General features: G+C 39.9%; 1 protein-coding gene across 2 annotated transcripts in view; it reads left to right on the top strand.

Moving 5' to 3' along the window:
* Prkg1 (protein kinase cGMP-dependent 1) overlaps window positions 1–15,801 on the top strand; it is a 1,110,226-nt gene that overhangs the window by 800,096 nt on the left and 294,329 nt on the right. For both annotated transcript variants that reach the window (XM_026781031.1, XM_013348063.2), the window contains exon 5: window positions 15,097–15,160. In XM_026781031.1, coding sequence (XP_026636832.1) covers window positions 15,097–15,160 — 64 coding nt within the window. The remainder of the gene's footprint in view (window positions 1–15,096; window positions 15,161–15,801) is intronic.

Genomic DNA, 15,801 nt, shown 5'->3' with positions numbered 1-15,801 from the left:
ATATATATGGAGAAGCTTCACATTTAAAAGAATAGAAGTATTTGAGAAGAAATGTGGAAAACTAAGAATCAGTGTGGACTAATACAATGGATCAGTAGGTGAAAGCACTTTAGGCCATGCCTGTTTGTTTGAGTTCAGTTCTTGGCACTCACCTGTGTGGGAGAAAAAAAAAACAACTTCCTGTAAGTTGTCCTCTGACCTCCACTTGTACATCCATAGCCATACCATTCACACACATGCAAACATGCACTCATACACACATGCACTCTCATACACACACATGCTAATAAAAGTAAAATATAATTTAAAAAATTAGTATAGAGAATTGGTGATATAATTCAATACTAGAGTATTTGCCGAGTGTGCATGGAACCCAAGGTTTAATCCCTGATAATTCAAAAGAAAAAGTGTTTTTAACTATCCCAGTAGAATGACATTTCAATATGTTATATCTTGATTATTTACTTCTACACAAGCCTAGTAGTTATTTATTACGTTATCTTGGATCTCTATGGCCAAGCAGACATACAAAATTCAGTTTTAACATCATTGAAGATCTTTTTGCTTAGGCTTGGTGCTGCGCAACGCAGGTGATCTTCAGGATTTGAATGGACCCTGAGACTCCCTTCCCATATTGCTGTGTGAACTGTGCCTCGATTATTCCCGTGCCTCCACTCTGCTCGAGAGAGATAATTTATGTTGGGGTTGGACCCCAACACTACATAGTTGTAATCTCCACACTAGGGAAGCTGGAGATGGAAGACTGTGGCTTTGATGCTAGACTTGGCCTTCCTCAAAATGCCTATGCCGGTGTATAGCAAGTTCATTAAGTCTGGCTAATTTTGATGTGCAATGTCTTTATTTTGCAAGGTTTTTGAAAATAACAAACTTCAAAGGAACTTTAAAAATGAGTACCAATAGTAAAAACCTTTGGCTATGTTTTTTGAGTTCAACTTTTCATCCCACATAACTTTATTACATTCTTTAAATATTCTTCAGTTGATAAAATGCAAAGCATTTTCTTTGGGCAACAAATGTTGAGCCATCTGGCAGGCATTAAGCTAAAGGGGTAGGACTCTATACCTGACTTCATTATAGTGGTAGACTAGGGCAAGTGTTTGTCCTTAAATAACCAAAGACCAAATATTTCACATGTACACGCCATATTGTCCCTGTTGGCTCTGCTCAGCTCTGCCAAGGTATCATGGAAACAGCCATAGATAATTCACAGTGGGCATGGGCCTAAACCACAACAATTTGATTTATAAAAGTCAGCATTTGGGCCAGTGACAGTAGTGCACTGTTCTGGGATGTAGCACATACATTCTAGCTGGTCACAATGCAATAATTGTTACAGTAGAATTACACAGGGCACAGTAGGATACTAATATAGGCATCTAGATGTTCTCTCCGAGGGCATTTTGTCTGACCTTCATCATAAAAATCTGGAAAAACCCACAAAATGTCATGCTGAAATGTATTCATCTTAAGGATAAAAGCTCCTGTCTTTCTGTTACTTTAAAAAAATTCTCAGTATTTCCAAACCAGGTTGGTATTTTAGTTTCTCAATAAATTAATCAATTTTTTTTTAGTAAATGAGATACATAATTCAGTGTATTTGAAAAAGTCATTTCAGTCTGGAGTTAGCTTTTTATGGTGTCATTTCCTTCCCATTGAAGGCATTTAGTTGAAGTCTTCCACTGAAGAAAAAGTACAAATTCTATAAATCAGAAACTCCCCATTCATTGTAGAGTCCATCTCATCTGATGATGTATTTAAAAAAAACAGTGCTTTACATAGTGTGGTTTCCTAAGACTACCATAAATTAGGGATCAGGAGATCTAGGGCCCATGTACAGGTGGCTCCAATCCAAAAGTACAGTAAACATTTGCTCCTTAGCATGGGAAATACTAGACAAGTGTGCAGTGACTGGAGGTGAGCCTTAGACTCAGTGTTCCGAGATTAGCAGAAGAGTAAACGTGCTTTAGGTCTTGGGGAGATGATGTAGTTACAGCATGAGAAATGTAGACTCCAGACAGCTTCCTTCCCAGAAACTGTTTCCTTGCCAGGAGAATTGAGGCATTTCAGAATCCTGGCATTTCACAGCCTGTAATAAGAAACTTAAAAAAAAATCCTTCGTTGTATACACAGCCCTGTGCAGTAAAGATACAGACTATACCAAACGCCCATCAGTGATGTAGAGCAAAGTTCAGGCTGGAGTAGGAAGGGGTAGGAGCCACCTCTCAGGTTTTTAAAGATTAGATAGAAACCTATTACAGAACCTTCTAAGCTGATGACCACCAATGTACCTTTTAGACATTTTAAAAGTCATGTGCTCTTTTCCTGTAGTAGCAATCAGATATAATTTGTTTAAATGTCATAAAAGTCCCTGCAATTTTACCTTTGATGTGGGCATAGAAATTGCAATTTTCATAGCAAAGACCTGGGACAGTGTGGCTTTTCTGGATAAGCCAAAGGATTGGATGCTATTAAACACTTCTTAGTTGGTTTATTGAAGTGTGTGCTAAGTGCCTGACCTCCTGGGATCTATTTGATGGCCACATTGGCGTTTCTTGAGCTTTGCTTGGGAAAATACACCATCAGAGGGTTTTTAAATGGTGGTTCTAACAGCCTGACATAAGAAGATTCTGTCAAATCAGGTTTGGTGTTGCACATAATTCTAGCACTCAGGAGGCCAAAGGAGACTGACATGAGCTCAGGATCAGGCAGGCAACAGAGTGAGTGGCAAGTAGTCAAGGCCACATAGCAAGATTACGTCTCAAAAATAGTTAAGTAAGTCAGTAAGTAAATAAGTAAGTAAGTAAGTAAGTAAGTAAGTAAATAAATAAATAGTAACTCAGTCTATCAGTAGCAATACGTTCTGTTCTGAATTCTTGTTGACTTAAATTGCCTCAATAAAATATGCCCGTGACTCCAGATCAGCACCAGGCAGACTATCTCATAGAATAGAATGACAGGATATGAGGTATGCATTTTGAAACTGAGGAGATGCTCCTGGCTGTATGCTGATTGGTACAGCCCCCTGAGAGGATGAGGTGTTACAATCATAGCCTGCAAGACACAATCTCATTGCCCTGGGAAAAGCCACCTACATAGGTGCTCTTGCATGTCCTGTAAGCTGTACAACTCTTCGGTGTGATCCTGGGTCAGACCATTATTCCTTTATCGCATTTAGCTTCCTTGCATATTGCTTTAATTTGCATGTGTTAAGTACCTGTGATATGACGCACTCTGTATTAAGTGTAGTGTTATACAAGCTAAATTATATGTCCCTGTAATTGAGTGTTTACCCTATGGCATCCCTTTTACTAAGTGCTTTGTGTTTATTAATAATGACAACAACTCCATAAGCCAGGATTTGTTGTTTTAATTTTTCTTTTTTTTGATTTTTATTGAGCTCTACATTTTTCTCTGCTCCCCTCCCTGCCCCTGCCCTCCCCTTCAACCCTCTCCCAAGGTCCCCATGCTCCCAATTTACTCAGAAGATCTTGTCTTTTTCTACTTCCCATGTTGATTAGATCCATGTACATCTCTCTTAGATTCCTCATTGTTGTCTAGGTTCTCTGGGATTGTGGTTTGTAGGCTGGTTTTCTTTGCTTTGTGTTTAAAAACTTATGAGTGAGTACATATGGTGTGGGAGGTTCTTCGGTCTATGTGTTGCTTTTATTGGTTAATGAAAAAAGAACTTCTTTGAGCCTATGGCAGGAAGGAACAGAACTAGGCGAGGAAAGCTAGGCTGCATGCTAGGAGAAAGAAGGGTGGAGTCAGAGAGAAGCTACGGAGCCACCACCTAGACAGAAGTGCTGAAACTTTGCTGGAAGGCCATGACCTCTTGGTGATGCACAGATTGATGGAGATGGGTTGAATTAACATGTAAGAGTTAGCCAATAAGAAGTTAGAGCTAATGAGCCAAGCATTGATTTAAATAATACAGTTTCTGTGTGATTATTTTGGGGCAAGCAGCCTGGAATCAACAAGCTGCTCTCTTCTTACAACATAATATGATAATTGTCTTTCTGGGTCTGGGTTACCTCACTCAAAATGATATTTTCTAGCTCCATTCATTTGCCTGAAAATTCCAAGATGTCATTTTTTTCCTGCTGTGTAGTACTCCATTGTGTAAATGTACCACATTTTCCTCATCCATTCCTCGGTTGAGAGGCATTTAGGTTGTTTCCAGGTTCTGGCTATATCAAACAATACTGCTATAGTTGAGCACATGTCCTTGTAGCACAATTGAGCATCCTTTGGATATATACCCAAAAGTGGTATTGCTGGGTCTTGAGGAAGGTTGTTTCCTAATTTTCTGAGAAATCACCACACTGATATCCAAAGAGACTGTACCAGCTTGTACTCCCCTCAGCAAGGCAGGAGTGTTCCATTTACCCCACAACTTCCCCAGTATAAGTTGTCATCAGTGTTTTTGATCATGGCCATTCTTACAGGTGTAAGGTCAAATCTGAGAATTGCTTTGGTTTGCATTTCTCTGATGATCAAGGATGTTGAGCCTTTCCTTAAGTGTCTTTCAGGTATTTTAGATTCCTCTATTGAGAGTTCTCTGTTTAGGTTTCTACTCCATTTTTTATTGGATTGTTTGTTCTTTTGATGAGCAATTTCTTGAGTTCTTTGGAAATCAGACCTTTGTTTCATGTGGGGTTGGTGAAGATCTTTTCTCATTCTGTAGGCTGTTGCTTTGTCCTGTTGACCATGTCCTTTGCTTTACAGAAACTTTTCAGTTTCAAGAGGTCCCATTTATTAATTGTTTCTCTCAGTGTCTGTGCTGCTGGGGTTATATTTAGGAAGTGGTCTCCTGTGCCAATGCGTTCAAGTGTACTTCCCATTTGCTCTTCTATGATGTTCAGTGTGACTGGCTTTATGTTGAGGTCTTTGATCCATTTGGACCTGAGTTTTGTGCATAGTGATAGATATGGATCTATTTTCATTCGTCTACATGTTGATATCCAGTTATGCCAGCACCATTTGTTAAATCTGCTTTCGTTTTTCCATTTGATATTTTTTGCTTCTTTGTCAAAAATCAGGTGTTCGAAGGTGTGTGGATTAATGTCCAGGACTTACATTCAGTTCCATTAGTCCTCCTGTCTGTTTTTATGCTGTTTTCAGTACTATAGCTCTGTAGTAGAGTTTGAAGTCAGGGATTGTGATGCCTCTAGACATTCTTTTATTGTACAAGATTGTTTTGGCTATCCTGGGTTTTTTGCTTTTCTATATGCAGCTGAGTACCATTCTTTCGAGGTCTGTGAAGAATTTTGTTGGAATTTTGATGGGTATTGAATTGAATCTGTATATTGCTTTTGGTAAGATTTCCATTTTTTACTATGCTAATTCTACCTACTCAAGAGCATGGGAGAACTTTCCACTTTCTGAAGTCTTCTTCAATTTCTTTCTTCAAAGATTTAAAGTTCTTGGCATGCAATTCTTCCACTTGTTAGGTTTTAGTTACTTCAAATACTTTATGCTATTGTGGTTTTTGTGAAGGATAATGTTTCTCTGACTTTTTTTCTCAGCCCATTTATCATCTGTGTACAGGAGGGCTACTGATTTTTTGAGTTAATCTTTTATCTCGCTACATTACTGGAATATACACATAATTAAAAATTTTTAAAAATTGTTATGAGTTGTAGAAGTTCCTTGGTAGAATTTTTGGGTTCGCTTATGTAAACTATCATATCAGCAGCAAATAGTGAGAGTTTGACCTCTTTTACAATTTGCATCCTCTTGATCTCCTATTGGTGTCTTTGGATTGTAAGTTCAAGGCCAGTCTGTGTTGCATATAGAAACTATCTCAACAAATTACAACAGCAACAGCAATCAGACATCAGGTGCAGGGGCTGAGGAAATGGCTCAATTTGTAAGGGGCATAAGTCCATAAGCATTGGCACTCAGAGTACCCACTTAACAAAACAGACACTGCTGTCCATTTTCTTAATCCTCATGCTGGGAAGGCAGAGACGGGAGGATCCCTAGGAATTCCAGGTCATCTGGTCTAGCTGAATTAGAGACCCTGTATCAAAAATAAGGAGAAAGATACGCAACTTTGACTTCTGGTCTACACACAAGCACACACACACATACACACACACACACGTACAAGCATACACATACATGCACATGCATACATGCACACAGATGCAGTAACATACAAGGATGTATACTATTAATAACTAAAATGATAGCATCCTGTGTAAGATAGCTCGTAGATAATTTCATTGTTTGTATATGAAGGGATAGGAGTTAAAAAGGCAAAAAGTCATTATGAAAATTGTTTTAGCTTTGAAGATGACCATGAAAATTTTGAAGGAATGCTCAGTCCATGCCTTAGGAAATACATACATACATACATACATACATACATACATACATAATTGTTCAATATTGTGTAATTAGTATCCTATATCTGTCTCTTCATGGATGTAATGTAATTATTTCTACTGAGCCTCTTCATTATTAACTTCTATTCAGTTGGTTGTCACAAATAAAACCCAAAGACTAATTAGGTTTATTGGATGTCTATTATCATACCTTTTCCAGACTCTTCAAAAAATCCAGTGTCATAAAGTCAACAGTAGACTGGCATATAATAGGAGACTAAGGAGACACAGTAGCCAAAAGCAGTGTCGTGACATTAACTGGGTCTTCTCTGAAAAACAATTTAAAAACTCATTTTAAAAGAATGGGATAAAACCGGACTTGCTGAACATAGCGGACAAGGAGGACTACTGAGAACTCAAGAACAATGGCAATGGGTTTTGATCATACTGCACGTACTGGCTTTGGGGGAGCCTAGGCAGTTTGGATGCTCACCTTACTAAACCTGGATGAAGGTGGGCGGTACTTGGACCTCCCACAGGTCAGGGAACCCTGATCACTCTTCAAGCTGATAAGGGAGAGGGACTTGATTGGGGGAGGGGGAGGGAAATGGGAGGCAGTGGTGGGGAGGAGGCAGAAACCCTTAATAAATAAATAAATTTAAAAAAATAAATAAAAAAAACGACAGCGGGGTTCAGTGGCCCATGCATAGAATCTCAGCAATTTGGGAGGCTAAGGCTGGACAATCACTTTAGTCTAGGAGTTTGCTTCCAGTCTGGGCAGCATAAGACCCAGTCGTTAAAAAAAAAATAGTAGTGAGGCCAGGGAAATGACTCAGTGCTTAAGAGCACTTGATGCTCTTGCAAAGGACCTTGGGTTCAGTTCCCAGCACCCACACAGAGGCTCACAGTCATCTGTAACTCCACTTCAAAGGGTTTCAACACACTTTATGGTCCTTGAAGGCACTATGACTGCACATGGTAGACGTACATACATGTAGACAAACACACACATAAAATTAATAAATCTAAAAAAAATTAAATGAAATAAATGAATGATTAATAAAAACTCATTTTAATTTTTTAATTTTTAATTATGTGTATATACACGCATCTCTGTGAGGGTATGTGTAAGAATGAGTGCAGTGCCCATAGAGGTCAGAAGGGGGCATTGGAGCCCCTGGAGCTGGAGTTACAGGTGGTTGTAAACCACTTGATGTGTGTGCTGGGAACCAAATTCTTGTCACCTATGGGAGGGAGTGTTTTCTTAACCTTTGAGCCATTTCTTTTGCTCCTGAAAAAAGAAACTAATTAACAGAGTCTGGAGAGATTCTCAGTAGTTAAGAGCACTGTTTGTTCTTCCAGAGGGTTCAAATTCAATTCCCAGTACCCACGTGGCATTTAATAACTATTTGTAACTCTAGTTCCAGGGGATCTGATGCCTCTTCTAGATTTCAAGGGCACTGTATATACTTGGTGCACCGCATGCATACATGCAAAATGTGCATATACGTAAGATAAAACTAAATCCCCAAATCCACAAATTTAAAAAGATATTTTTAGACAATATATAATATATTTGTGATATTATTGAGTTAATTTTATTCTGTATAGTAATAGCATCAAAACTATTTAGGAAACCTCCCACACCCTTTTTATTTTCTTTTGATTTGTGTGTGACAGTGTCTTGCTATAAAACTTAGACTAAAATGTTCTGTGTAGCTCAGGTTGGATTCAAACTCAGGATCCTCCGGCCTTCACTTTTATGAGATCTCTGCTGAGGTTAATACAATAAAAGTGAAGAGACTTTTGAAATCTGAAAGATAACTTCAAGTATTCATCCAGCTATATCTACCTTTAGCTGATTATGCCCATATGTAGAGAAATAGAAAGTGATAGTATAAGAATGGTATATGTTAACAAGTGATTCTAGTATTGATAATAGTGGCAATTCTTAAACTATTCTTCTTTACCATTTGCTTGATGTTTTTCATAATAAAAAGTTGGAAGATAACTAAAGTCAATCAAATGGTATCAAAATGGGTAATTATTTTTATATCTAAAGGAATGATGAGCTAGGATGTTTTGTTGCTAATTTTGGCCTTTGGAGACAGGGTCTCACTGGAGGTCTGGATGGTCTGGCACTTCCTCTTTATATCAGGCTAGCTCAAACTTATGCTGATCCTCTCGCCCTAGCCTCTGGATGTTAGGTGACTGCATGTGTCACCACACCTAGATGGCAAAGCATTATTCTGAGAAGCATTTTCTGGTACCCTCCCTGTAAACGACATATTTCAGTGAGCTATTGATGAGGACCACATTAATCTAAATGGGCACTTTCATTTTTCTACTTCTGATGTTGTGTGATGTGACCTTAGACAACCTCTCAAGGTTGGTCACTCTTATCTGGAGAATGGATAACTATATAACTATAATGGGCTGGTGATAAGGTTGCTGTAAAAATGAAATTTATGTTATCTATAAAACTCTTACCCCAGTGCCTGGCAAATAAAAAGCATTCAAATTTCATCTTCTATCATCTGTCATTACAGATTCCAAGCCTCTGCTTCATTCAATGAGAAAAACAAATAGAAAAGCTCCACACTCAATCACCTCTATTATCTTACATTGAAATGCTGTCTCTTACTTCAAGCCTCGTGCAAGTCCTTAGGAACCATTTGAACACATCTGTAAGAATTACTTGCAATTAACATGCAAATTATTATAATACATTATTTTAACCATAAAATATGCTTCTCTCGTGTTTAACATTCTGTCTGGAAGCTTGTTCTAACAAGGCTTTGCCTTCAGTGTTTCACACACACCAGAAAGCCCTATCTTGAATTACCATTTACCAAAATTATTGGAATCTCAACTGATGTCTTTTGATGTATTTGAGAAAATTCAACTCATCTATTTTTTTGGATAGAATTTTAAGTTGACTATCCTCAGTTGTATTGTTCTTGGAGTTCACACTACTGGCAGACAGAGAATTCTTAGAAAGCAGATTAGTTACACGATAGAAATTATCTGGTGTTTAAAGAACAATAGCTCTCTGAATTTTAAAGAACAGAGTGTTTTCAGAGTAACTAATGAGCAGGAAATCACTCTTTTTTTTCTGATGAATGATTTTCTGTTTTAAGTCCAGAAGTGAATCAGACATTACTGGTCATTTCTTACATTTTCATGCTTGTGTATGGTGTAGTGTGGTGCATGTGTGTGTATATATGTGCATGTGTGTATCTGCTCTTGGAGGGCAGGAAAAAGACTTCAAGTGTCCTTTTCTGACACTCGCCACTTCATTCCTTTGAGGCAGGGTCTCTCAGAACCCAGAGTTCAGTTTCAGTTAAACTGTCAGCTGGCAAAGGCTCAGCAATTATTCTTTCTCTCAACCCAAAGGCTCAGCAATTATTCTTTCTCTTAACCCTGCGGTGGTGCTGGGAAACAGATGTAGGTGCTGGGATCTGAACTCCAGACCCCAGGCATGCACAGCAAGTGTTTATACCTGCTGAACCATCTGTCTACCCCCCACACAAAGTTGTTCCTTCCTTAATGCTTCTTCTTATAAAGGATTCTTCATTTGTAGTAATAAATGGTGCTCAATTCTTTTGTGCTGGAAATAGAACCAGGGCCTTGTATGTGTTAGAAAAGTGCTAAACCTACAGTCCCAGCCCAGTGTTTTGAAGCATTTAAAATTATAAAACATAATAAGTTAAAAATATACTCCTAACTCCAAACATTTTTGCTTTCATTTAATGTCCTGCACAGTTGAGAAAATACTATTTTTTTTCTCTTGGATAATAGATCTCACGAAAACATACCATGCCTTCCATGTTTAAATATAGAGCGTATATTTAAACAGAAGTTGTCACATAGAAGTAACAGAAGCTTTTAAGACAGCATCCAATCATAAAACTCAGTTGTGGCGTGTATTTTCCACAAATACTCAATGGAGAAACACTAATTCATCTCCCATCTCAGGAGCTGAAATAGAGCTCATCAAAAGAAAAAGGAAAGGGTGTGATGCTTAACCTGCAAAACTCGGGAACCAGCTTTCTCTATCTGAGCTCTGGTTCTCAACCTTCCTAATGCTGAGACCCTTTAATACAGTTCCTCATGTTGTGGTGACCCCCAACCATAAAATTACTTCCTTGCTATGTGTAATTATGCTTCTGCTAGGAATCATAACATAAGTATCTGATATGCAGCCCTCAAAAGATCCACCGGTTGAGAACCACTGCTCTATTGTCTTCTGTCCCTTCCAGCTGTTGAAACTGATTGCCTTCTGGAAATGAAAACCTCCTTCGCTCAGGCCAGGGCAGTAAGTCTGGTGGAGCAGGTGGTCCTGGGTGAATTGCTGTGCCTCTGCATAGACCCTGGAAATCCATCAGTATGCTATGCCCTAAGTAATGGGAATCAGAGCGACACGTTACCAGCAGGGTGTTCATGCTTCTTTCACAGCTGTGGGCGAAGGCTTCTGTCACTGCATTCCCGAGACTGTGCTGTAAATCAGGTATCAGACACACGGTGCACACACCCCGGTTTGTAGTCTCTATTCAGACTCTGAAACCTGAGTAAACGAGATTGTAGTCTTAAACCCCAGATGGCATTTTCATTAGACTTTGGGAAAATAAATGCTAATGAGTTTTAGCTGATGATTTATTAGTTCACAAATAAATGAAGTTTTGGGTGGATGCGGTGGTGCATGTCAGCACGGCTAGCATTTGGGAGGCTGAGACAGGTGGGTTGTCATGAGTTTAAGGCCAGCCTGGAATACAGCATGAGACCCTGCCTCAGAAAACTAAGCAAATATACATAAAAAATTAAGTTTTCTCAATTTGTACTTTTGACATCATTCAGGAGTTCCGCTTGCTGTTTCACGGAAAGAAGTGAGAACTGGGTGAGATGAGGGACCTGACATTTGCCTCAAAGCCAGGAGAGTCTTAGTTTGAGCCTGTCTAAACTGAATGCATCTTCTCAGAGCAACACCATTATAATCCAGAGCGTTTCTAAAATAAAAGGTTTCTTGAAGCCCGCAGATGCTAGCCAGGAAAACAATGGCCCGAGTTGTGTTTTCTGCAGTGACCTGGTGCGGAGCAAGATAGCAGTTCAAAATGCCATCCGGCAGGGGCAAAAATTGGAGAACTTTTTGTTCATTTTGTAGAAGAAATTTGCATTGACTGTGCTGAGGGGCAGGGCAGCTCGGAGCTTGGATGGGAAAGGTTGAAAGGGTAGCTTAAGCAGGGACGAGCAATAGTGCAGCTTAGACTGGTTTGGTTCGATTAATACTCAGCCTGGTTTATGTAGAAACGTGAGACAGATGAGCCTAGTATTCGGACTGAGGAGATTTAAAGCTTTAACCGTTATTCCAACATAAAATGGTCTTGTTCTTTGGTTGCACAGTTGTCCCCACTCCTTTCGTTCCCTCTCTCCTTTTCCTGTCCTCTAGCTGCTTGTCATAAAGTGTCAATGAAGGAAACACCTTTGACCTTGGAAAGAGATGGCTTATTCTGGGGGCAAATAGGAGTGACCATAGCCCCAGAACACAGATTTGGGTTTCCCCAAATATCATGTTCTAATGAGCTGGCAACTTTGTTACTTTTGGTGATGGGTACATCAGGTAGGTGGATTTTAGCAAAGCAGGGGAACCTGATCTAGGCTTCAGATGCTCTTTGAGAGCATTTTTAGCCCTTCAGTGGGTGGAAACTAGGGTTCTATATTATCTAACTAATAGTCACACAATGTTGGATCATATACAGAGGATGGTTATTAAGAGTACGAAAGATGCCCTAAGATAATTTGGCTCTGAACTTGTAACATGTCAACCTCTCCATGTCACTGAAGATTAATCAATCACTCGATCAAACTTTGTAGTTATAGCTTCTTTCCAGGAATTTTTGTTCATGCCAGTGTTCTCTTATTACTGTTTAGGAAGTCGTCACAGACAGTACCTCCATAGCTTCACTCAGGAAGTGCTGCTGAGCTTCCGAATTCTCAATCACACTCATACCAGACATTTCTTGTGTTTAATGTGTTTTTGTTCTAGCAGTAAACACATGCTATAAAGAACAGATATTATATAATTACAGGTATAGTAAAAGCTCAAAGGGGCTGAGTGTCTCTCAGAAGCAAGAATATCTGTCTATTATGTCCTAGGCTAGACCCGCCAAGACTTTGCCCTAAAGAAAACCAGAAAGAACCTTGATAGGAGAATTTGGCTTGGTCTGGGAGGGACTGAGGACAATAGTTGTTGAATGAATACTTTTGTATTCAATGAATACATTGTCCCAATGATTCGTCAATTAAAATATTGTAAAGGGTGGGTGGGAACTGGGACAGAGAATGGTGTACGAGGGAGAAACTGGGAAGAGGAAGTGGAGCTGGATGGAATCTGGTGAGCGGAGACTAAAGAGGGAGAGTAACTGCCTCTCTATCAAGGCTCAGGCCCTCAAAGTCACATAAGTCAAGAGAAGTGTGGATTCACTGAAAGTGTCGGAACAGTAAACTCTTATTTGCAACACACTGTGGCTAGTTTTGTGTCAACTTGACACAAACTTGAAACATTAGAGAAGAGGGAGCCTTGATTGAGAAAATACCTCCAGGAAGAAGATCTATTTGTAGATTACAAACATGTAGGGTACTTTCTTAATTAGTTAGTTATTCATGGGGAGGGTCAGCCCATTGTGGGTGGTGGACGCCTGGGCTGGAGGTCCTCGTGTCTGTAAGAAAGCAGGCAAGGAAGAAAGTAAGCAGCATCCCTCCATGGTCTCTACATCAGTTCCTGCACTGACTTCCTTCAGTGATGGACTAAGACATGAAGCCTAAGTCAGAAAAACCCTTTCCTCCCCAGCTTGCTTCCAGTCATCGTGTTTACCAAAGCAATAGAAACCCTGACTAGGACAGAAATTGGTACCAGATAGTGAGGTGTTGTTGTGACATGCTGCTTTTGAGAGCAATGTGGAAGGACTTTAGCATCTGAGCTAGGAAAGCCATTGAGTAATGAGAGCTTCGTGGGCTGTTGTGTAAGAGCTTGGAAGATGCGAATGTTGAGAGCAGTGCAATGGACGCCTGGCTTGTGAAGTTTCAGTGGGAAGCAAAGACTTTATTAGGCCATCTGTGTGAAGAATCTGTGATGTCTGGTCAGCAGGAGCTGATGTATCCGCTGGGGTTAATAAGAGACCAGAACTGCTAAAGCAAAACATTTGCTTTCCTGGACAATAGATGCTGGTCAGCTGGAGCTGAGAATCAGCTGTGATTAAGAAGTGACCAGCATTATTGAGGTGAAGTCTTTTGGGAAGTGTTTCTTCAGGGTCATCACATGGAAGCAGTATTCCAGAGGTACCCAAGGTTGTACCTCGTGCTGGCACCTAAACTTGGTAGTGTGAGCATCATCCAGATGGTCCTGGTTTTGATGACATGAAGGGGTCATAGAGAGAAGCTGAGGCTTGGTGCTATATGTCAGGGGTGGAGTTCCTGAAGAGAACTGAGGAGAGCTATTGGTGAAAGTGCAGCCCAGTTGCAGCAAGAAATCCAAGCTTTTTAGAGGTGACAGTACCATGGGATGACCACCCAGAACGGTAGTGACTGTGGAGTGGAGAAAAATGGAGCCCAGAAGACAAGCTATGTGTGCTGAAGGGAAGTGAGCAAACCCTTTAGAAGAGCCTAGAGGTCATGCGCAGATCCCAGACATTTAACAGTTATCGTTCAGTTTCGTTTTGATTTGATTGTGACTATACCTTGGTTCTTCCTTCTTGAAATAAGAAAAAATTTTAAATTATTTTTGATTTTATAGAAGCCTGTGGTTGAAAGGCTTTCAACTGTAAAAGAGACTTTGGATTTTTAAAAAGGAGACTAAATTTTTAAAGTATAAATTTATCAGACTGTGGCACATTTTAAATCTGTGAAATTTTTGTGAAATGTTTTGTATTGTGATGGTATTTATATTAATTTGTGATCTTGGAGGTGAAGGTTGTGGTTTAACAGTGATGTGTTGACAAGAGGTTGGTTATCCTGGATAGGACTTTTTTTTTTATCAACTTGACACAAGTTAGCGTCATCAGAGGGAAGGATGCCTCAGTTGGGAAAATGCCCCAGAAATCTGGCTGTAGGCAAGCTCATAAGACATTTCTTAATTAGTGATTGATGCAGGAGGGCCCACACCATTGTGGATGGTACTATCCCTGGGCAAGTGGTTCTTGGCTCTCTACAAAGCACTCTGAGTAAGCCAAGATGAGCAAGCCAGTAAGCAGCACCCCTTCGTGACCTCTGCATCAGCTCCTTTCTCCAGGTTCCTGCCCTGTTTGATTTCCTGCTCTGGCTTCCTTCAGTGATGGACTCCATGTGGAAGTGTAAATCAAACAAACTCTCTCCTTCCTAACTTGCTTTGGGCCATGGTGTTCATCACAGCAATAGAAACCCTGCTTAGGCCACATAACCTCTCCTTGCTGGACATCAAACACACTGATGAGTCCTTAAATTATACCTTATGCTTTCTGTGGATTAAATCACACCTTACGCTTTCTGTGGATGGGGTGAATTGGGGGGAGGTGAAGGCCAGGAGGAGGGAAAGGAGAAGAAACTGTGGTTGGTATGTAAACTGAATAAAAAATATAAGAAAATTGAGGAAAATATGTGATCGTTATCTATAGATTCTTAATCTAGAAACGAGTGTTCATCTTTCATGCAGACATATTTGTTATAGCAAGCTGCCATGCAGGTGTTCAGCATCACGCTCTGTTTTGTTTTCCAGCGTTCCAACATTCCAGAGCCTTCCTGATGAAATCCTCAGCAAGTTGGCCGATGTCCTCGAGGAGGTAATTGTTTTGGTCCTTTGAACTTCTTGAGATGGAACCCAGACTGCGAGGCAGACTAGGCTGCTTTCTCTCACAGCCCTGGGATGATGTGTGAAAATGGCTGAAGGACCTTGAAAGTTTGTCCCGAGCTCTGGGATGAACTATAGATTTGACTTCAAATTAAAAGCAGCTTAATACACCCAATATTAATACACAGTTAGACACAGGTGTGTCAGTTATTGGGGAGAAAACATCCTATTGTAGTAAATATAATGTTATTTTGACGCCTATGAATGATACACTGGCACTTTTCTTTTTTCTTCAATTAATTGTGATAGTTGCCACCCTGAGATTAACAAGTTCACCAAAAAGAATTAGTAGTCGGTCCATATTTTGCATATATAATTTCATACCTGAATGTGGAATGCCACAGTCTTTTCTTTGAACCCATGGTGTTGAGGAAGATGAGAAACAGTAGACATGAGGCTTGTCATGTCCCACAGGGACCATGCTGAGAGAGGAATGGAACTTTTCCCCCTCACACAGAAATTTGGCACTGAATTGAAAGCATCCTGCTCCCTCCCTGACTGCAGGAGATGTGGCTAGATAGTCTTCTTGAACAGCAGAGTTCTCTCTAGAGAAAGAACTAGAAACACCCAGAT

The sequence above is a fragment of the Microtus ochrogaster genome, chromosome 8, assembly GCF_000317375.1.
Source record: "Microtus ochrogaster isolate Prairie Vole_2 chromosome 8, MicOch1.0, whole genome shotgun sequence".
In the NCBI taxonomy this organism is placed as follows: Eukaryota; Metazoa; Chordata; class Mammalia; order Rodentia; family Cricetidae; genus Microtus; species Microtus ochrogaster.
This window is presented reverse-complemented; position numbering and strand designations above follow the sequence as displayed.